The sequence below is a fragment of the Gracilinanus agilis genome, chromosome 3 (assembly GCF_016433145.1).
Source record: "Gracilinanus agilis isolate LMUSP501 chromosome 3, AgileGrace, whole genome shotgun sequence".
In the NCBI taxonomy this organism is placed as follows: domain Eukaryota; kingdom Metazoa; phylum Chordata; class Mammalia; order Didelphimorphia; family Didelphidae; genus Gracilinanus; species Gracilinanus agilis.
Genome location: NC_058132.1, coordinates 4,610,825 through 4,632,972, shown reverse-complemented (window position 1 = coordinate 4,632,972; position 22,148 = coordinate 4,610,825). Strand labels below are relative to the sequence as shown.

Here is a 22,148-nt window from a genome sequence, read left to right as displayed (position 1 = left end):
AAACTTCTCTTGACCCAAAACTTTGGATTACTAAGGAAAAGCTAAAAATAACCTTTAAATCAGAATCCCTGTCCAATTCCCTTCTATCTTCTTACTCTGTCCTTGGCTCCAAATGACCTTTCTCTCAGCCTGGTCTTCCTTTTGGTCTAAGGCTAAAGCGGCTCCTTCAGAGGAAAATTGTTGGTCAGTTTAAAATTCTTCAGTTTCCTTCTCATTGTACCACATCCCCCTTCCAGGGATCAAACTCAGGACTTTCAGCTTACAAGACTGACATGCTACCAACTGCGCCAAAGTGTCACTTGGTATACAATATTTCACACATCATACCAAAACTGGGAAGAAAAGATTGTAAAAGTGAAATTTGGAAAAGCCATCTAAAAAGTGTATATATTTCTATACCGTTTTGATGACTGCTGCTTTATAGTATAGTTTAATATCTGGTACTGCTAGGCCCCCTTCCTTCACATTTTTTTCATTATTTCCCTTGATATTCTTGATCTTTTGTTATTCCAAATGAAATTTGTTATAGTTTTTCCTAATTCAGTGAAAAAGTTTTTTGGTAGTTTGATAGGTATGGCGCTAAATAGGTAAATTAATTTGAGTAGAATGTTTATTTTTATTATGTTAGCTCATCCTACCCATGAGCAATCAATGTTTTTCCAATTGTTTAGATCTAGTTTTATTTGTTTGGAAAGTGTTTTGTAGTTGTTTTCATATAATTGCTGTGTTTGTTTTGGTAGATAGATTCCTAAGTATTTTATTTTGTCTAGGTTGATTTTAAATGGTGTTTCTCTTTCTACCTCTTGCTGCTGTGATGTGTTGGAAATATATAGAAATGCTGATGATTTATGTGCATTTATTTTGTATCCTGCAACTTTGCTAAAATTGTTGATTATTTCTACAAGATTCTTAGTTGATTCTCTAGGATTTTTTAAGTAGACCATCATATCATCTGCAAAGAGTGATAGCTTAGTCTCCTCATTGCCTATTTTAATACCCTCAATTTCTTTTTCTTCTCTAATTGCTATTGCTAGTGTTTCTAGTACTATGTTAAATAATAGAGGTGATAATGGGCATCCTTGTTTCACTCCTGATCTTATTGGGAAGGCTTCTAATTTATCCCCATTGCATATGATGCTTGTTGATGGTTTTAGGTATATACTGTTTATTGCTTTTAGGAAAGGACCTTCTATTCCTATACTTTTCAGTGTTTTCAATAGGAATGGATGCTGTATTTTGTCAAAGGCTTTTTCAGCATCTATTGAGATAATCATGTGATTTTTGTTTGTTAGATTGTTGATATGGTCAATAATGTGGATGGTTTTCCTAATGTTGAACCATCCTTGCATTCCTGGTATAAATCCCACCTGATCATGGTGGATGATCCTCTTGATCACTTGCTGGAGTCTCTTTGCTAGTATTCTATTAAGGATTTTTGCATCTATGTTCATTAGGGAGATTGGTCTGTAGTTTTCTTTCTCTGTTTTTGATCTTCCTGGCTTTGGAATCAGTACCATATTTGTGTCATAAAAGGAATTTGGTAGGACTCTTTCTTTGCTTATTATATAAAATAATTTGTGTAGTATTTGAATTAGTTGTTCTTTGAATGTCTGATAGAATTCACTTGTGAATCCATCAGGCCCTGGTGATTTTTTCTTAGGGAGTTCTTTGATGGCTTGTTCAATTTCTTTTTCTGATATGGGATTATTTAGGTATTCTATTTCTTCTGCTGTTAATCTAGGCAATTTATATTTTTGTAAATATTCATCCATATCTCTTAGATTGCTCTATTAATTGCCATATAATTGGGCGAAATAGTTTTTAATGATTGCCTTAATTTCCCCTTCATTAGAGGTGAGGTCTTCCTTTTCATCTTTGATACTGTCAATTTGGTTTTCTTCTTTCCTTTTTTTTATTAGATTGACTAGCACTTTGTCTATTGAAGCCGTCCACCGACTCCACGAAGATTCCTAGTGGGTTGGACACTCAGAAAGGGGAACCAAGGACTGAGTGAAAATGGGTTACCGGTTAAGGATTAATGGAAAGAGAATATAAGGCGAGAATAAAGACACGCAGACACAGAAAGTTTTGGCATAAGGTAGACAGACAGCGAGTAAGCTCTGATGGTCAAGAGCTTCATGGTTAGGAGCTCTGATGGTTGAGAGCTCTCTTGCCAACTGATGTCTTGTCACTTTTATTGGGGTTACAACAGTATGGGGGGAAGGGGAGAGGCTGGTGGCCTGATACATTAACATTATGAGGTAATCATCATAAAATGCAAACTGCCAAAACCTAAAACAATAAGTAGAGCTAAGATCAGGATCCAGGGTGGATATGGCCTAAGGCATCTACTGATGTTTGATACCTATGTTAATTGATCATTGAAGGAAAAGTAAGGAGACTGAGATAACTGACTCTCTTCTGGGGTGTGGCCTTAGGGAAGGGCTAGGGATTTGGCAAGGTCAACATTCAATTTGACTCAGGATTGCAGAGATCAATCATTAGCAGTATAAGAGTTAAGTTTTTGAATACTTCTTAAAATAATATCACAATTAATGTATACCTGGATTGCTACATCTATTTTATGTGTTTTTTCAAAATATCAGCTTCTAGTCTTATTTATTAATTCAATAGTTCTTTTACCTTTGATTTTATTAATTTCTCCCTTGATTTTTAGTATTTCTAATTTAGTTTTCATCTGGGGATTTTTAATTTACTCACTTTCTAATTTTTTGAGTTGCATGCCCAATTCATTAATCTCTGCCCTCCCTAATTTGTTAATATATGCACTCAAGGATATAAATTTCCCCGAGTACTGCCTTGGCTGCATCCCACAGAGTTTGGTAGGATGCCTCATCATTGTCATTCTCTTCAATGAAATTGTTGATTGTTTCTATGATTTCTTCTTTGACTAGCTGGTTTTGGAGAATCATATTACTTAATTTCCAATTAGTTTTTGATTTGCCTGTCCAGGTGCCCTTACTAATTATTACTTTTATTGAATTAGGGTCTGAGGTTACATTTATTATTTCTGCTCTTTTGCATTTGTTTGCAATGTTTCTATGCCCTATTATATGGTCAATCTTTGTGAATGTACCATGTGCTGCTGAAAAGAAGGTGTATTCCTTTTTGTCCCTATTTATTTTTCTCTACATATCTATTAAATCTAATTTTTCTAGAGCTTCATTCACTTCTCTTACCTCTTTCTTATTTATTTTTTGGTTTGATTTATCTAGATCTGAAAGAGGAATATTTAGATCTCCCACTAGTATGGTTTTATTATCTATTTCCTTCTTGAGCTCTACCAGTTTCTCCTTTACCAATTTGGATGCTATGCCATTTGGTGCATACATATTGAGCAATGTTATTTCCTCATTGTCTATACTGCCTTTTATCAGGATGTAATTACCTTCCCTGTCTTTTTTAATCATATCTATTTTTACTTTGGCTTTATCAGAAATCATGATTGCCACTCCTGCCTTTTTTTCTCATTTGAAGCACAAAAGATTTTGCTGAAGCCCTTTATTTTAAACTTGTGTATGTCTACCCGCCTCATATGTGTTTCTTGTAAACAACATATGTTAGGATTTTGGTTTCTAATCCACTCTGCTATTTGCTTCTGTTTAATGGGTGAGTTCATCCCATTCACATTCAGAGTTATAATTATCAGTTGTGTATTCCCCGACATTTTGTTATCCTCCCCTAATTCTTTTTTTTTTTTGTTGTTGTTTTTATTTTTAATCTTTTTATAATAAAGATAACTGAAAGTAGGCCAGATGGAAGGTTACAAATGTGTGGTAAAAGCATAGGGACACTAATAAAAATGCTGAATATTGCTTATTTGTGTTTTCAAATTCATAAAATATGATGTCCATTTAAGCCAGATGAGGGAAATCTCTGAAAAAGAAGTTTGTAAGGCCATTACTTGGCAATCGCTGTACATTTTCTTTGTCAAAGGCAACTTTTAGCAGCAGAATCATTTCCTGGTTTTGTTGCTCCTTTTCAAGCTGCCCTCATCTGTTTCTGTTACAGAGGAATTCTTCCTTCGGCTGTTCTGACATAAGCTGCTATAAATTATGGTGGCATACTAGTGGGAAAGAAGGAGAAGATGATGGGTATAATTTTCAGTGTCAAAATTGACAGATGTAATTTGGAATTTACTATGACTTGTCTTCTTTCATCCCTTTCTTTTAGCCATTCCACGAAACAGAAATGAAGCAGAATTTATTTCCATTCCAAACACATTTTTTTCCATTTTTGAAGACAAAACCCCAAATTGTTCTAAAATAGATAGATACTACATGTTAAAAACCTAAATATCTCCTATTACTTTATTGATGAATAAATGATGTGGTGAAAACTTTCCCAGCTTGACCTGAAAATATTTTAATTTTATACCTTTTCTGGCTTCCCAAGCAGCTAAACTGTGGGGCAGATACTTAATCACAAAAAAAAAAAAAAAAAAAAAAAAGATTTTTTTAGTGACCAATTATTTTTTAAATTAAATTTTTTTTTATTTAAAATTCTTCAAATTTGTATCATCTGCTTGAAATAATAATCTTACTATTTAAGTGTCCTATACCTAGGAAAAAGAAAAATGTTTATAACTGTTGGTAACAGTGTGCTCAAATGAAACTCTTGCTTATGGAATATTCATTGTTACCTAGACTATATCAGCTTTTCTGAAAGGTAATAGGCAGTCAAAATTATCATGTTCAGAACTATAATACAAACTATGAGAAATGAATTTCTCTAAATTTAAGCATCACTGTCTGAAGTACTCTGGATTTTCTTGGTAAGTGAAACAATAATAATTATCTTCTTTCCAATTAAACATTAACATATTAAATTATAAGTACTTGAGATAATTTCCAAAACACAAAACAAAAATATGTATATAAGGCAAGAATGAAAGACTATCAAACTGGAATACATTTATATGTTAACTGTATTGAAATAATTTACTTTCTCTTTTTCTTCTGTGGATGAATATGATTTAATAGGCTTTACCATAGTTACCTTAGAATCTCCAAAAGCATTAATGGCTGTAGATTGACAATTATGAGGATCATGCATCCGATCTTTTCCCAAACTCTCTTTTTCTTTATTAGATGGTTTAAGATCAGCATTTGAGGGACTGTCTTTTAGAACACAGCCTGAGCCAAAGAGTTCTTCCATCAGATTATTTTTCCTATCCCTCAAAGTTGTATTAATATAGTTTCCATTTTTTTCACCTGATAAATCTTTTGCCTTCGGTTTTGGAAGATTTACCAAATGATGGCTCATATCCACTGGGTGAATTTTCTGTCTTCAGGTCAGTTGTATTACCTTGTTGCTTACTTACAACTTGACTGTTACGGATGGTACCTACATTACATGGACCTGAAGTAGGAAGTCCTTGATGCAAGTTTTCAATGGCTTCGGTAAAAGAGTAATGTTTTCTTTGCCTAAGTGGGATTCTGCTGTTTTGAATGACATATTTATTATGCAGTTCATCAGTGTCATGCATCGGTGCACTAATTTTAAACCTTTCTTTTCCAGCATTATGTGGATTGATTTCTATTAAAGGAGTAACTATATGTTCTATTTTTGCTAATGTCTCTTGTTCTTTCAATAAATTAAGCTTCTTTTCTAAGTCTTCTTTTTTCTCTCTTTGCTTTCCATTACTCTCCAGAGGTGTTCGTAATTCCCTGCGTATGTCTTCCTTTAGTAAATCTTGTATATCCAGAATTTTCTGAGTTGTGCCAATTGCTTCCATCTTCCAGATGCATATTTCACCTTCTGCTTTTCTCGTAGCTCCGTAGTCCTAGTGTTTTCAGTTTTCTGTTACCATGGAGATTGGGGCTCATGGAGGCTCCGGGAACCGGGGAAGGACTTCCGGGACACCAGACCTACGCCCCTTTCACCTCCAACCCCCACCTCAGGTCCGTGGTCTAGATCCCCTATCCTCCCCTAATTCTATCCCTTCTTCTTACACTATTTCCTTTTAAACCAGTGGTTTGCTTTAAGCCAGTAACCCTTGTCCCCTCCCTTGATTTACTTCCCTTTTTACCCCTTCCCTTATTATTCCCTCTTTTTATTTTTAAGGCCTAATGAATTCCCTCACCTTTCTTTTCCCCTCCCTTTTTTGACCTCCCCACTCCCCTGCTCCCCTTGGTTTATCCCTTCTGACTTTCTCAGTAGGGTTAGATAGAATTTTATATCCCAATGGATATAACTACTCTTCCCTCTCAGGGTTAATTACACTGAGAGTAAGGTTTAAATATTACCTCTTAATGCTCTTTTCCTCTCCTTCTTAGAATAGTATTCATCCCTTCCCCTTCCCATGCCCTCTTTGTGTGTAATAGAATATCCTATTTTTCTTATTCCTTCAAGGTTCTCTTGGTGTCCTCTACTATTCACCCCTCTTTCCCTCCCACCCATATTATCTTAGACCATTTAGTATTCCAACCTCTCCCTATGAATAATTCTTCTAATTATTATAATAGTGAATGCTATAATGGTGAACAGAGTTCTCTACAGAGAATTATACATAACATTTCCCCACATAGGGGTACCAATAATTAGATCTTATTGAAGCCCTTAACGAGGCAAATTTAAAAAATATGAGTTTTCTTACTTTCTCTTCTGTTTCTTATTTACATTTTCATGTTTCTCTTGATTTTTCTGTTTGGATATTGAACTTTCCATTTAGTCCTGGTCTTTTCTGTGCAAATGCTTGGAAATTTTCTATCTTGTTGAATGCCCAAACTTTCCCCTGGAAGAATATAATCAGTTTTGATGGGTAGGTGATCCTTCGTTGTAAACCCAGTTCTCTTGCCTTTCTGAATATCATATTCCAAGCCTTGCAGTCTTTTAGTGTGGAGGCTGTCAGATCCTGTGTGATCCTGATTGGTGCTCCTTGATATCTGAATTGTCTCTTTCTGGCTTCTTGTAAAAGTTTTTCTTTTACTTGGAAGCTCTTGAATTTGGCTATTATATTCCTGGGGGTTGTCTTTTCAGTGTCTAGTGTAGAGGGTGATCTATGGATCCTTTCAATGTCTATATTGCCCTCTTGTTGTAGAACTTCAGGGCAATTTTGCTGAATAATTTCTTTTAGTATGGAGTCCAAATTTCTATTAATTTCTGCTTTTTCAGGAAGACCAATGATTCTCATATTGTCTCTTCTAGACCTGTTTTTCTTGGTCTGTCAATTTCTCATTGAGATATTTCATGTTTCCTTCTATTTTATCAGTCTTTTGACTTTGTTTTATTTGTTCTTGCTGTCTTGAGAGATCATTGGCTTCTACTTGCCCAATTCTTGTCTTTAGTGACTGGTTTTCTGCTATAAGCTTTGGATTTTCCTTTTCAGTTTGGTCTGACCTGTTTTCCAGCTGTTTGATTTTGGTCTCCAATTTGCTTATTAATTCTTTTGATTTGGGGGCATCTTTTTCTAATTGCCCAATCCTAGCCTTTAGAGACTGGTTTTCCTTTTCAATCTGGTCACTTCTGGTCTTTGATTCACTTGCCTCACTTTCCAATTGTGAAATTCTGCCTTTTAAACTGTTATTTTCTTGCCAGATCTCTTCCATCTTTCTCATGATCTCAGATTTGAACTCTTCAAGACCTTGTGACCCGTTTTCATTGTTTTGGGAAGGTTTGGATATGGTTACTTGTTTATTCTCCTCTGTTATTTCCTCTGTTGTCTGGATTTTTTCTGTGTAAAAGTTGTCAAGTGTTAAAGGTTTTTTCTTCATCTTTCTCTTCTGGTTTTCCTGATGATTCTGGCTTGCCATTGTAAGCTGAGTGCCCTCTCAGCTTTATGCTCACACCCAGGATCTGACTGCGCCCTTTAGACTCCTGAAATCTGAGGTCTAGTTGTTTTGAGACAAGCCTCCTGGTGGTCTCCTTGCTCGTTCTTCTGCTAGAAGCTCCTTTAACAGTCTCAGGGAGCTGCTTCCGTAGTCAAGCACCTCTCTGCACTGGGTCCCCACTCAAGGTCCGCTCCTGCACTCAGAATCAGCCTCTTCGTCCATGCCCCAGCCCGCTCTTTAATCCGTGCCTCAGCCCGCGCTTGTGTCAGCCCCTTTGCCTGCACCTGGGCTCGGGATCTGTGCTCAGAGTCCGCGAGTTCTTCAGCCTCCCGGAGGATCCCAAGTCTTGCTACTCCCAGGAACAAGCCCTGGTGAGCTGCCAATGACCCAATGGGTGCCCCAAACCTGCTCCGAGTCCCGTGCACTGGATTTGGCGTTGTAGGTGGTGTGGTGTGGGGGAGGGGGTTGCTCTGCTCGTGTTTTCGTGAGAGCTGTTTCGCCCCTTTATAGGATGGAAATGTCCCATTTCCATGTACCTCCGATGCTGTGCCCTGTTGTGGGGTCCCTTCTTTCCTCTGGATTTGTTTTTTATGTCTTTTTGAGGAGTCCTATATGTGTGGGTTAGGAGAAGTCAAGCAGCTGCTTTTTACTCTGCTGCCATCTTAACCCGGAAACTCCCTAGTTCAATAATTTTTAAAGTGTTCCTACTGCATCCCCTTTCCAAGTCAGCTATTTTGCCTATGGTTCCTATTTTTTTATCTTTTTGACTTTGTTTTGTTTCTTGATGCTTTCCAAATTTATTAGCTTCCATTTGATCAATTCTAATTTTGAAGGAGTTATTTTTAACGAAGTTTTGTGCCTATTTTACCATCCAGTGATGGGCAAACTATGGCCTGCAGGCCAGATGTGGCCCCTTGAAATGTTCTATCCAACCTTGTGACATTATTCCTCATCTGACAAATACAATGAGTAGGATACAATACAATGAAACTTCGAAAGATTTGCCTTAGAAATAGACTCCTAGATGAGTATTTCCTTTCCTTTGGCCACCTCTTTAAAAAGTTTGCCCATTGCTGATCTAGTCAACTCTGATTTTTAAGGGAATTTTTTCATCTATTGTGTGTCTTTTACTAAGCTTTTTATACTCCTGCCATAATTTTCTTGAATTGCTTTTTATTTCTTTTCCTAACTTTTCCTCTACCATTTTTATTTTATTTTTAAAATCTCTTTCAAGAGCTCTTCCAAGAATCTTTGCTGATCTTGTGTCCATTCTGTGTTTCTCTTTGAGGCTTTGTATTCAAGGAGAGCAACCATCTCAATTTAAAGAGGAGTACTGAGGCACAGAAAAGCTATTCTTTGCCCAATTAAATAGGTAAAGAGCATCTGAGGCAGGATTTGAATGAACCCAAGTCTTCTTGACTCTAAACTAAGTGTCCTATCATTATACATGCTGCCCACCTTAATACTGCTTTGAGTATCAGTTTCAATTATAAGAAATTTTGTTCAAAAATTGTCCAAAACTTTTATCTCATGGCTCTACTATGAGACTTATCACCCAAGGAATAGTAATAATAGTGAACATTTACATAAAGTGATTTAATGTTTCCAAAGCACTTTACACAGAGACTATCTCATTTGATCCTCACATTAACCCTAGCAGGTGGTGTTCTTACAAATACACATTCCACAAATAAGGAAAAGAGGCAGAAATACATGAAATACAGAAATACATGATGTCTTGCCCAGGTTGACACAGATTAAATGTGAATTCAGGCCTTCTGACTCCAGTAGCAACACTATCCACTGTGCCACCTACTAGCCTAAAGAAATAAAGTCCAACATTACACAAAATATTTATATTAAAATTTTTTTTGCTTCATCAAACAATAAGAAACAAGGGAGTGTATTAATCAATTGGGGAACGGCTGATGAAGTTATAGTATAAGAATGCTATGGAATGTTACTGAGGAGTAGTGAGAAACAATAGCATTTCAGAAGAAAATTCATTATTTTTATAGGCATTTGTACACAAAATGAAATTTATATTTTCTAGTTAAGTCTGTGCTGTTGCAAGAAGGCTTTGCTTGGTAATTAGATCCCTTCAATTCAACTTCTCCAATGCACAGTCAAGAATAAATTTATGTCAAGGCTTTCCTACAATCATGATTTTATCAAGCCTTCTGTCCAGTGTGAATGTTCTGATGTCTAGGCACCTCTCACTTCCAACAAAAGGCATGTCCCCAAGGAGTATGTTCCTAAGTTCTCTCTCCATTATGGATCCTTTGATGTTAAGTAAGAGATGAACTCTGATGGAAGGACTTCACACATTGAGTCCATATGCAGCTTGTCCTTAGAACAACTAATAAGCTCTATACTCCATTTGAATGCTTTTCTTCACTCATTACTGTGATAAGATTTCTATACGGTATGAATTCTTTGAAGGAAAATAAGGTTATGACTATTTCCTCAAGATTTTACCATATTGATTACATTTATAAGGTTTCTCTCTGGTGTGTATTGTCTGATGTAAAAAAGACGAGTGGTTCCTAAAAGTTTTGTGGCAGTTATCACATTCATAGGATTTCTCTCCAGTATGGATTCTATTATGTGGAACAAGACTGGATTTGCATCTGAAAGTCTTTTCACATTGATTACATTTATAAAGTTTTTCTCCAGTGAATATTCTTTGATATTTAGTAAGACTGGAGCTCTGTCTAAAAGCCTTTCCACACTGATTACATTTTAAGATTTCTCTCCAGTGTGGATTCTCTGATGTTTATGAAGATTGGATGTATTTGTGAAAGCCTTTCCACAGTGAATACATTCATAAGGTTTCTCTCCAGTGTGGATTCTCTGATGTTGAGCTAGACTCGATCTGCATCTGAAAGTCTTTCCACATTGTTTACATTCATAGGGTTTCTCTCCAGTGTGGATTCTCTGATGTTTATGAAGATTGGATGTATTTGTGAAAGCCTTTCCACATTGATTACATTCATAAGGTTTCTCTCCAGTGTGGACTCTTTGATGTGAAGCAAGATGGAAGTTATGTGTGAAACTCTTTCCACACTGATTACATTCATAAGGTTTCTCTCCAGTGTGGATTCTCTGATGGTTAGCAAGACCAGAATTGCATCTGAAAGTCTTTCCACATTGATTACATTCATAAGGCTTTTCTCCAGTGTGGATTCTCTGATGTTCTGTAAGATATCCACCCTGAGTGAAAGCTTTTCCACACTGATTACATTTATAAGGTTTTTCTCCAGTGTGGATTCGCTGATGTACAGCAAGATTGGATGTGTTTGTGAAAGTCTTTCCACACTGATTACATTCATAAGGTTTCCCTCCAGAGTGGATTCTCTTATGAATATCAAGGTGGGAGCTCTGTGTGAAAGTCTTTCCACAGTGTTTACATTTATAAGGTTTCTCTCCAGTGTGGATTCTCTGATGTACAGCAAGATGGGATGTGTTTGTGAAGGCCTTTCCACACTGATTACATTCATGAGGTTTTTCTCCACTGTGGATTCTTTGATGTTGAGCAAGACCAGAACTGCATCTGAAAGTCTTTCCACATTGATGACATTGATAGGGTTTTTCTCCAGTGTGGATTCCTTGATGTGCAGTAAGACTGTACTTTTGTTTGAAACTCTTTCCACATTCATTACACTCATAAGGTTTTTCTCCAGTGTGCATTCTCTGATGCTGAGCAAGTTTGGAGTTGAATCTGAAAGTCCTTCCACATTGATTACATTCATAAGGATTTCCTCCAGAGTGGATTCTCTTATGAATATCAAGGTGGGAGCTCTGTGAGAAAGTCTTTCCACATTGTTCACATTCATAAGGTTTCTCTCCCGTAAGACCTCTTTCATATACAATAACGGATGAGTTTTCACAGAAAGTTTTACTACATTCAGGATGCTCATTGGATGTCTCTCTAGTATGAATTTTCTGATGGGAAATAAGTGATGAGTGTCTCCTGAAGGTTTGCCCACATTGAATACATTTATGCCGCTTTGTGCTGGTATGAAATTTTTGATGGTGATGAAGTGATAACTGTTTCGTAAAGTCTTTACCACAGTCATTACATTCATAACGTTTCTTTCTATTTTGAATTTTCTGGTGGTCAGTGAGCTCTGAATTATGACTGAAGGCCTCCTCAACTGCCTTATATGAATAAAGCATTTCTCTAGCATGACTTCTCTGATGTCTAATTAGTTCTGATTTTAAGTTGAAAGTCATCTCACAGTCAAGACATTGATAGGTTTGTAATACAGGAGGCTTCTCATGAGACTTAACAAACTCCACTTGTTCAGTAAAGCATTCCCTATATTTACCATCCTGAGTAGAGTCATGGCCTGAGATTGTTTTCTTGCATTGAATTAAAATGGAATATTGCCTGATATTCTTTCCATTTTTTTCAAATTTATGGTGAACCTTTTCACAATGATCATCATTCATGAATCTTTGCTGCTGTGATTCTTCCCTGAGTTTTGCATTAGTCTCTCTCATTTCAAGCCTCCTCTCTCCATCTGAAGGAAACAAAGAAAGGCATACATGAGGACAGGCACACACATACCCAAATATATAAGCTTCTCTCCACTGACAGAAAGTAAATTTATAAATGGCTCATTTCCCTGGTAAAGAGAAGAGGCTTCAAAATTAAATGGACAGAATCAATCATTTGAAAGTTCTATTACCTCACACTCGCCAGGCTGATTTAATTTACAGAGAGCTTCATGAACAGTAACTAAATAGAGCTTCATACAGACCTGCAACACCAAGCAGAACCAGCATTCTCATTATATTACCCCTTTAGCCCATGAGCTCAGAATGTCAGAATAAGATGACCCACATCCCTGCAGGTGGGACCAAAACTCGAACCTTATGAATGAGCATGCTCTCTTCACAGTACTAGATGCTCTTTCTACATTGAACTTTCTTTTTCTTTTTAAAAGAAAGTGATTTTATTATTGCATGTGCACTTGTTTATATTTCTTTTTCACCCCAACCTTTACCTTCTGTCATAATATCAATTTGAAGGCAGAACAATAGCAAGGGGGGAAAAAACAATAGCAAGGGCTGGCAAATGGAGTCAAGTGACTCATCTAGGGTCACCCAAGTAGGAAGTGTTGGAGGCCAGATTTGAACCCAGGTCCTTGACTCCAGGATTGGCACTCTACTCTGCTACCAAGTTTTCCTTCATATGTTCATATGTCTAAGTGTGTGTAAAGACCATTATGTAAGCAGTTGTTTAAAAATCAAAAGGCAGTATGTATGCAATATCATTATAGAGGTATTGTTGTACATGTCTGAGTTAATGCAAAATGAAAAATACTAAGAAAATATACTCTAAGAAAGTGTGAGAGGGAATTCTTTATTCCTTTTGTCTATTTTGAGTTAATTCATCAGGAACTGAAAGTGCCCCTGTTTTGCACTGGTAGGTCATGAGGTAGGAGAGTTCACAAATCACCAGTGCCCTCCCCTGCATAGTGCTAGGCAGACTGGAAGGCTGTGATGGGTTCCTGTGAAGAGGGGAAAGGCAGGAAGTGACCTCGAGAACACTGCTTTAAAAAGGCCAGCCTGAGCATTTGTTCATGCTCTCGGCATTGGGCAGTTTGGCTGGAGGAGGGGACTCTTGGCTTCCTTTGTTCTTCAGTGAGGAGACTCTCTCTTGAGTGTAGCTTTCTATGCTGGAGAGGCCTGCTGGGTGAGTGACTGGCTGAAGACACCATCAGGACTTCCATGTGGAGATCTAGACTTGCCGGGGGTTGAGCCGGACTTCACTGGAGCAGCACTTAGGGCAGTAGGCAAGACAAGGCTCTGTCTCCTTCCTACATTTCCCACTTTCAATATCTCTACCTTCTTGTAAATAAAAGCTGCTAACAGTCATTTTTGACTTAAGGGCTAATATTTTATAAACGGCAACCACAATCTCACTTTCATATTTAGTCAAACCTAATTTTAATTCTTACAAAAGCAAGGAAGATCCAGAAAAGCATCTACTTCTGCTTCATTCATGACACTAAAGCCTTTGACAACAGAACATGGCAGGTCCTCAGAGAGATGGAAGTAATGAATCATCTTATTTGTCTCCTGAGGAACCTGAGGGTGGGTCAAGAAGAAAGAACTGAACATGGAACAAGGGATTGGCTTAAGACTGGAAAAAGAAGATGGAGAAGCTGTATATTTCCAGTTTATTTATCTTTTGTGCAGAAGACATTGTGTGAAATTCCAGCCTAGAGGACTCCAAAGCCAGAGTTAAGGCCATTAGGAGAAAGAGCAACCATGTCAGCTTTGCAGACAATCCCACTCTGGGGGCGGAAAGTGAAGAATAAGAAGCCTCTTGATGAGGGTGAAAGAAGAAAGTGGCTTGAAGATTAACATAAAAAAAAAACCCAAGACCTTAGCAACTGGTCCCATCAATTCCTGGTAAATCAAAGGAAAAGAATGGAAAAAAGGGTTTGATTTTTATCCTCTTGAGCCAAAGATCACTACAGATGATGAGTGTAGCCATTAAAATTCCTCCTCATTGTGGGAAAAGGTATGGCAAACCTGCACGACCTACCAAAAAACAAAAACATCACTTTGCTGACAAAGATCCACATAGCCAAAGCGAGGATTCTTCTAGTGGCTTGGAGGATTGGCAGTAAGGAATGCTGAACATCACAGAATTGACATTTTTAAAATGTGATGCTAGAAAAGATTTTTGAGAGTCCCTTGGACAGCAAGAAGATCAAATCAGTCAATACTTGAATACATTAATTCAAACAGTTCCTGGAAGGTCAAGCACTAAATGGAAGCTTAAGTATTTTGGCCATTTAATGAAAAAGTAAGACTCATTGGAAAAAACCCTGATGTTGGGAAAGATTAAAGAAAAAGGGGATGAGGGGGACTGGAGGGGCTGAGATGGACAGTGACAGGGAAACAATGAACAGGAACTTGGAAAGTCTTCAAGAGATGGTGAGAACAGAAGGAATTGGCATGGTCCATGGGATCAAGAAGTGGACAAGACTGAACCACAAAAATGACAAAAATTAATCTGAGTTCAAACATTTTTGAAATACAAATCTGGTTGGATTTTTTAAAGCTATGATTCTTGTTACATACATTAAATTCGGTTTTGCAGTAAAGATGGTGATTACTATTTTGTACTCAGCTACTTGAAAAACAGTTTCTTTGGGAAGGCAATACTCAAGGTTCCCTGATTTTAGGGAGTGGACTATTCTGCAATGGAATAGAAGGGAATTGTTGCCAAGAACCAGGAATCAGAAATAATCACTGAAACAATCAGTTCCAAGCCAGTCTTCTGGAGATTATTTTCTTTTATAATGATTGTAAGTGCATCTATGTCATCGTCTTTCAGAGCATGTGTCAGCATGTTTTGGGGGGATTTCTGGAGGTAAATGTTATGATTGTCTGCGATGACTGTAGATACCATGTTTTGGTGTAAGAATGTCTAAACAGAGAAGTCTCAGATCTTTACCTGATAAGGTACACACCTGCTAAGTGCCTGCAGCAGGATTGGAATGCCCCTCTTCTTCCAATCATGTCTAAAACTTTCCACTTGGAGGAGGAGAAACACAGAAGAAAAACAATTGCTTGAACACATGGGTTGATGGGGATATTATTGGGGATGTAGATGGTAAAACCCAGTGGAATTGTGCGTCGGTTAAGGGGAGAGGGAAAGAACATGAAATATGTAACTAGGGGAAAATACTCAAAATAAAAATATAAAAAATAAAACAAATAAAACTCTCCACATGAGGACAAAAAGCCTAAAGTTAGGGTGTACAGTTCAGTCACGGGCCAAGCAGTGGTGCCTCCTGCTCTGCAGGACTCTGGTGGAGGGGGGCAGGAAATACTGGCAGTGTAGGGTCCCTGAGACCCCATCCTCTCCTACAGGCATCCTCTTAGCTGTTGATCTATGGCAATACCCCCAATCACCAAGAACCCTGGACCTCTGGAGACCTCACAGGGGCAAGAACCAAGTAGTCTTATGGGGAGGCAGGCAAACCCCCACCCCCAGCCCAGCCTCTTCTCTCTCCCTACCCCTACCCAGTGGGGTTTACAGGATATTCAGGGAAAACTAGTACCTGACAGGAGGAGGTGCTGGACCCTGAGCTCTTTTCTCGAGCTTGACAAGCATTCAGAGGGTTTGAATGTCTAATGTATGTTTGCCTAAAAGAATACTCTATGGAGGACTCACACAAGACGAGCTCTCACAGAGGTGAGGAGTAATACGAGATACTCTCAAGGTTTCTCTGAGGAACTCTGGCACCCACTGAGAAACTTGGGAGAGGCGGCCACGAGACCATCCGAGATGGTCTGCCCACATGCAAGAAGGCTCTGTGCCCCGTGAGCGAAGCAGAAATGCAGAAGCTCAAAAGAAAGGTGAGACGAAGAGGTTTAGACACGTCCGTGCAGGCGAGCTGTGCCCAACCTGTGCTGGTGCCCCATCGATGATTCAGGGATGTCATATACATCCTGTAAGACTTCACGTACACATGTTCCATTCTGCCACGGCCCCCCAATGCAGACTTTGACCATATTAATTTCTGGCTCACTAGCTCTGTCCAGGCTCCTTTTGACCCAGAGCTAGCCTGAGCCTGGGGCCAGGAGGGACTGTGTTGTGCGCGATCCTGGTCACGAGGACCAGCCAGAGGCCACAGGACCCCATTTAGGAAGGCCTTTGTAATTGCTCCAAAAACTCTTGCCGAGTCCAGCAGCCTCTGATGAGTCACACACATGCTGACGGCGATGGTCGCAGGACCTGCGTCAGTGGCACTGGGTATGGGACTTACTCACGTCAATGGCACGGACCAAGTGAGTGATAACGCCACTGTTGTTGATGACGAATCCTACTGTATTCCTGACAGCACTACTGTGGCTCGAGGTCCCCCGAGCCGTGAAAGGAGGCTGCTCACAAGCTTGAGGTCTTCCGCTGCCACCTGGAATCTGGCTTTATGCTGAGCCTGGCCCTCTCTCAATAAACCTATTTCTTTCTGGCTCGGAGACTTGGTTTTTGCTTTTTTGTGTCCCAGCTAATTAATTTCTGCAACAGTAGAGTCTTCCAAGCTTGTGCTGGACTGGACTCACTGTACATCGACCCTGACATAGGGATGATATTTTGGTCCACTCCCATGAGGAAGGACGACAAATGAACTCCTTCTCAGGATCCCGCTGCACTTTTCTTTCTTTTTTTTTTTTTTTAAACCCTTCCCTTTCATTCGAGCCCCAAACTTGACCGACATCATCTCCGTGTCCTCCCAGGAGTCCCAGGAAGTTAAGGCCAGCCAATGGCCAGCAGAGGCTCAGAGGCCTGCACGTGCGGCCTCTGGCTTTGTGTCGCTACACTGGGGGACTCCCTCGTTCCCAGGATACCTTGTAAGCAAGCTGGGGAATGTGTGTGGCCCCCAGTGTGGCTGCCTACTCTGCGGGTTACTGAGCTGTTTCCTCCCTGCCTTGGCCCTCCTTGTGTACTTCTGTCCCTGCTGAACTCAAGGCACTTCCATCCCCGGATCAGTGCAGATTGAGTTTCATGGTTGGTGGCTCCTTCTCAAACTACCTCCATGTTTGTTCGCTGGTGTGGGAGCTCCAAGGCCCATATGGTCCTTCCCCTCCCTTTGTGCTCCCAGAGCTTAGCCCAGGCCTGGAACACAGGAAGCATTTAGTCACTGTTTACTAACTGTCTGGGTCCAGGCCTGACACAGGCACTCCCTTCTACCTCAGGCCCTGGGTCTGGTCTCTCTTTATTGGGCCAGTGTTGGTCCTGGCCTTGGTCCAGTTTCTGTCTCCTTCTTTCTCCTGTGCTCATCAAGGAGTTTCCTTGGTCCAGTTCTGGTGTGGACGGAAACGGACCAGACCGAGTGCCCGAGATCACAAAGGCTGCTGCAGGGCCTTCTGCTCTGGCACATCCGGAAGTCTCTACCTCCTTAAGCCGAGGGCGGCATCCCCTGTGGGAATCTGGCCAACGATTCTCCAAAATGGAGTCAAAGATGGACCATAAAGATCAGGAAAGGCATTTGGGTTGATGAGTTCCGCAAGACTCAACCCTGGATAACTTGCAGGTAAGACTCTGCCCTTCACCTCTACTCAGAGGCTGTTGAATGGTGACAGAGAAAGGCTTGACGCCAGCCTCCTGCGTCCACTCCCACTTTAGGGAAGTTCAGCTCAGCCCGGTCTCACTGTGGCAAGGAAATCCTTTCACATCTCCCTGCCCGAATCCCCAGCCTCCTCACCACAGCAGGTTTTCCAAATCTTTCCCCTCCTCCCATGTGGCTGGCCTCCCCTGGACCCCTCAGCTGAAATGTGGCCTCCTATTTCCCCAAGACAATTGGATATGACTCTCCCTTGACCTATGCTAGAATGCTGTCATCGAGGCCTCCTTTTTCTTCCTTCAACAGGACAAACCACCCCCCATCTCCAGGAGTTCTCTCCAGCTGCCCCTCATCCCTAGAATGCTCACTCTGGCTTCTGTGAAGGCCCAGCTAAAGCCCACCTTCCACAAGAAGTCTTCTGCAGTCCTCCTTGACCAAAGTGCCTCCCTCTCTGGATGAGCTCCAATCCATTCCCCATGGCATGTGTTTTACATCCTTGTGCCCAGCTTTACAGTCTGGGAGCTCCTGAGAGGCAAGAAAAGGCCGCCTGCCTTTCTTTATCCCCAGCACTGAGCACAAGGCCTGGCACACAGTAGACATTTAATGTCTCTCAGCTTGAGAAAGGTCTAGGAATGAGCCTGTATTAGGCAGCCCAAGCCCTTTTTGGATGCTTTCAGCACACTTCCATGACCCAAAGTTCCACACAATAGATCCTATAGGATCCAAGTTTTATTCCTGGAAAAAAATCAAAAGGTCATGCAGTCTAATCTTCTCATTTCACAAATGGAGAAACTGAAGTTCAGTGATTCCACCAAGATCTTACTACTAAAAAAAAAGTCTGAAAACAAATTGCAAATCAAGTCTTCCCACCCCTAAATCTAGTATTCCCTTCACAGTGGCATGTAGTCACCTCCTGTGATAACAGAATTCATAAACCTCATTTCACATCACTCACCCAGACAGGAGCTGCTTGAACCCTTTCCCTGTAGCATCAATGGAGCTTCCCCTTGGTCAAAATGGGAGATCCAATCTTCTCTGGGAACTGGAAGACCTGGGCATTTGGAATAAGGAAGGGATGAGGACAGAAAGACACTTGTAATTTCTTCTCTTTAGGGAAAGGGGGCAGGCAAGATCAGGACTCCTCAAGGATCATTTCCATGGTATTGATCCCTGGGAGCTTTGGTGGAGGATGGGAAGGAGATAACTGGGAAGCCAATTTGGGATCATAAAATTCTCTTTTCTCCACTGCCTTCAGAGAAGAATGGATTGATTCCATAGATTCTATTATCTAGAAATTAAGGAGACAATTCATAGAATAGTGGAGAGTGCCTTGGACATGGATTCAGAAAGCCCTGAGCTCAAATCCATTCTCAAATACCTATTGGCTAAGTGGCTCAGGCAAGTCACTTAACCTCTCTTTGCCTCTGTTTCCTCAAGAGTAAAATAAGGATAAATCTCATTTAACTCACAGAGTTGTTGTGAGAATTAAATAAGATAGTGCTTTAAAAGGAAGTTTTTTAGTATGATGTCTGACATAGATTCGGCATATAGAAATGTTTATTTCCCTTTCTTACTTTCCCACCATTTGCACTGGAATTTTGGGGAGGTATGAAGGAAGAACAGAGACAGACTTTTATACTCAGGTTCTGAGAGTAAGGCTAGGAGGAGTGAACTAAAATATCATGCTTACTAAGAAAAAGAACACTCCAAAGACTACAAGAACTCAAAAGGGAAGGGGCTATTTGGGGAGGCAGAGGGTTCCCTTCATTGTCCATCTTCAAAGAAAAACTGCATGAGCAGGTTTCAGAAATCTGGCAGACAAAATTCATGTTCAGGTAGAAATCAGACTAGCTAGAACCCCTGACATTATTCTTAAGTCTGAGATTCTTCAACACTGGTTTGATTTTTTGACCTGAAAATCCCAAGAACCAGTGAGAGACAGCTTTAGGAACAGTAAAGGGAACAACCAGCTCAGTATAAACACTGTAAAGATCTTTTACAGGGAAACCAGAAAACAGGAAGATCCTGTCCTGACATAAAAGATCAGTATTTTGGCCTTATAAATGATTGATAAGTGCTAGAAACCTTGCACACTGGGGAGGGAATGAAGACACTCCCTTGAGGGTAGATTCAGAATTACCATGAAAAGGGGTCCTTACCCAGGGAGAGCACATTCTGGGCATTCTCCAGCATGACTTCCTTGTACAGCTCCTTCTGACCAGGGTCCAAGAGGCGCCACTCCTCCTGGGTGAAGTCCACAGCCACATCTTTGAATGTCACCAACACCTAAACCACCAAAAGTCATAGGGCAGAGCTAAAGAGACTTCAGAAGTTGTCTAATCCAGTAGTCATTAATTTTTAGAAGGAAACTGAAGCACAAAAAAGATTCCCTCAAAGGCCTCCCCCTTATGAGTTTCCAAGCCAGCCTTCTGATCCTTAATCATGAAAAGCCCACTGGAACACTATGAGGTTTTATTTTGTTTATTTTTCAAATTATTTTAAACCTTTACCTTCTGTCTTAGAATCAATACAATATATTGGTTCAAAGGCAGAAGGACTGGTAAGAGCTACGCAATGGGGTTAAGTTACTTGCCCAGAGTCACACAGCTAAGAAGTGTCTGAATCCAGATTTGAATCCAGGACCTCCCATCTCTGGGCTTGGCTCTAAATCCACTGAGCCACCTAGCTGCCCCTGTGAAGTTTTTTATATAGTCAGTTGGAAGAAAGCTGAAAAATGTGTTTCTATGAATGGTTTCTACCTATGGGATCTGATAAGTTATATGTCCTATCAATGACATATGAGGATCCAAGGAGGGGAAAAAAAGATGTGAAATTTCTTCCCTACAAACAAGCCAGGAGTCTATCAGACTTGGTGCATGCCAGCAGCAGGCCCCATCCCTGCATGCCAGCACAAGCCTTGGAGGCAACTGAATCAGCAGTGACCTCCAGAACTCTCATCTCATAAAGCTATAAGGGGCCAGGCAACTGGTCTGAAAGAGATTACAGAGGCCCCTTCGCTGGCACTGGGTGTAGGACTCTCATTCACAATCCCAGGATGAGCAGGAGCACTAGCACACCAGAGTCTGTGACTGCAGTGGAACAGGAATCCTAGTCATAGTTCTAGGGTAGAAAATAATGCTTGTGGTTGCTTATAAACCCAGACAGCCATGACTGTACCTCTTATTATGTCATATCATCTTGGAAGAACTGAAAACTTTCAGGATCCCAAAATTAGCTCTGGTATGAAAAACCTGAAACTTGAGACAGTGTCCCCTCCAACCCAAAAGCATAAAGTTAAAAGTCATAAAATAAGCTGGGGAAATGAGAAGGAAAAAAAAAAAAAGAAGAACCTGACTACATAAGGTTACTATGGTGACAGGTAAAAGCAAAACAAAAACTTAGAAGGGGACAATTATGTTAAAACAGCTACAGGGAAGGCCTTAAAGAAAAATGTCACTTGGACTCAGGAATAAAAAGAATTGCTGGAGGCAGCTGGGTAGCTCAGTGGATTGAGAGCCAGGCCCAGAGACGGGAGGTCCTGGGTTCAAATCTGGCCTCAGACACTTCCCAGCTGTGTGACCCTGGGCAAGTCACTTGACCCCCATTGCCTACCCTTACCACTCTGCCTTGGAGCAAATACACAGTATTGATTCCAAGATGGAAGGTAAGGGTTTAAAAAAAAAAAAAAGAATCGCTTAAAAAAGTCAAATGGGATTTTTCAAATCAAACAAAAGAAGCAGGAAAAAACTGGGAAAAGAAATGAGAGTGATGCAAGAAAATTATAAAGAGTCAACAGCTTCAAAAAAGAACCACACAAAATGGAAAAAGGTGTACAAAAATTCACTGAACAAAAAAAATTTTAAAGCAGAATTAGCCACATGGGAAAAGGATATATGAACTTTTATTCAATGAAGAAAATGCTTTAAAAAGAAGAATTAATCAAATGGAAAAGAAGGCACAAAAGTTCATGAAGAAGGGGCAGCTGGGTAGCTCAGTGGATTGAGAGCCAGGCCTAGAGACGGGAGGTCCTGGGTTCAAATCCGGCCTCAGACACTTCCCAGCTGTGTGACCCTGGGCAAGTCACTTGACCCCCATTGCCTACCCTTACCACTCTTCCACAATACACAATACACAGAAGTTAAGGGTTAAAAAAAAAAAGTTCATGAAGAAAATAATTTCTTAAAACAAAGAAGTGGGCAAGTGGAAGCAAATGACTATGAGGCATCAAGAAACAATAAAACAGAAATAAAACAAAATCAAA

The 22,148-nt window shown here is 40.0% G+C and overlaps 1 protein-coding gene across 1 annotated transcript in view; it reads right to left on the bottom strand.

Moving 5' to 3' along the window:
• Positions 1–10,535: 10,535 nt before the first annotated feature.
• Positions 10,536–22,148, bottom strand: part of LOC123239443 (zinc finger protein 501-like) — a 29,379-nt gene continuing 17,766 nt past the window's right edge. The window contains exons 4-7 of the mRNA XM_044666719.1: positions 20,047–20,173; positions 18,843–18,938; positions 12,233–12,319; positions 10,536–11,650 (exon numbers count right to left, since the gene is read on the bottom strand). Coding sequence (XP_044522654.1) covers positions 10,536–11,650; positions 12,233–12,319; positions 18,843–18,938; positions 20,047–20,173 — 1,425 coding nt within the window. The remainder of the gene's footprint in view (positions 11,651–12,232; positions 12,320–18,842; positions 18,939–20,046; positions 20,174–22,148) is intronic.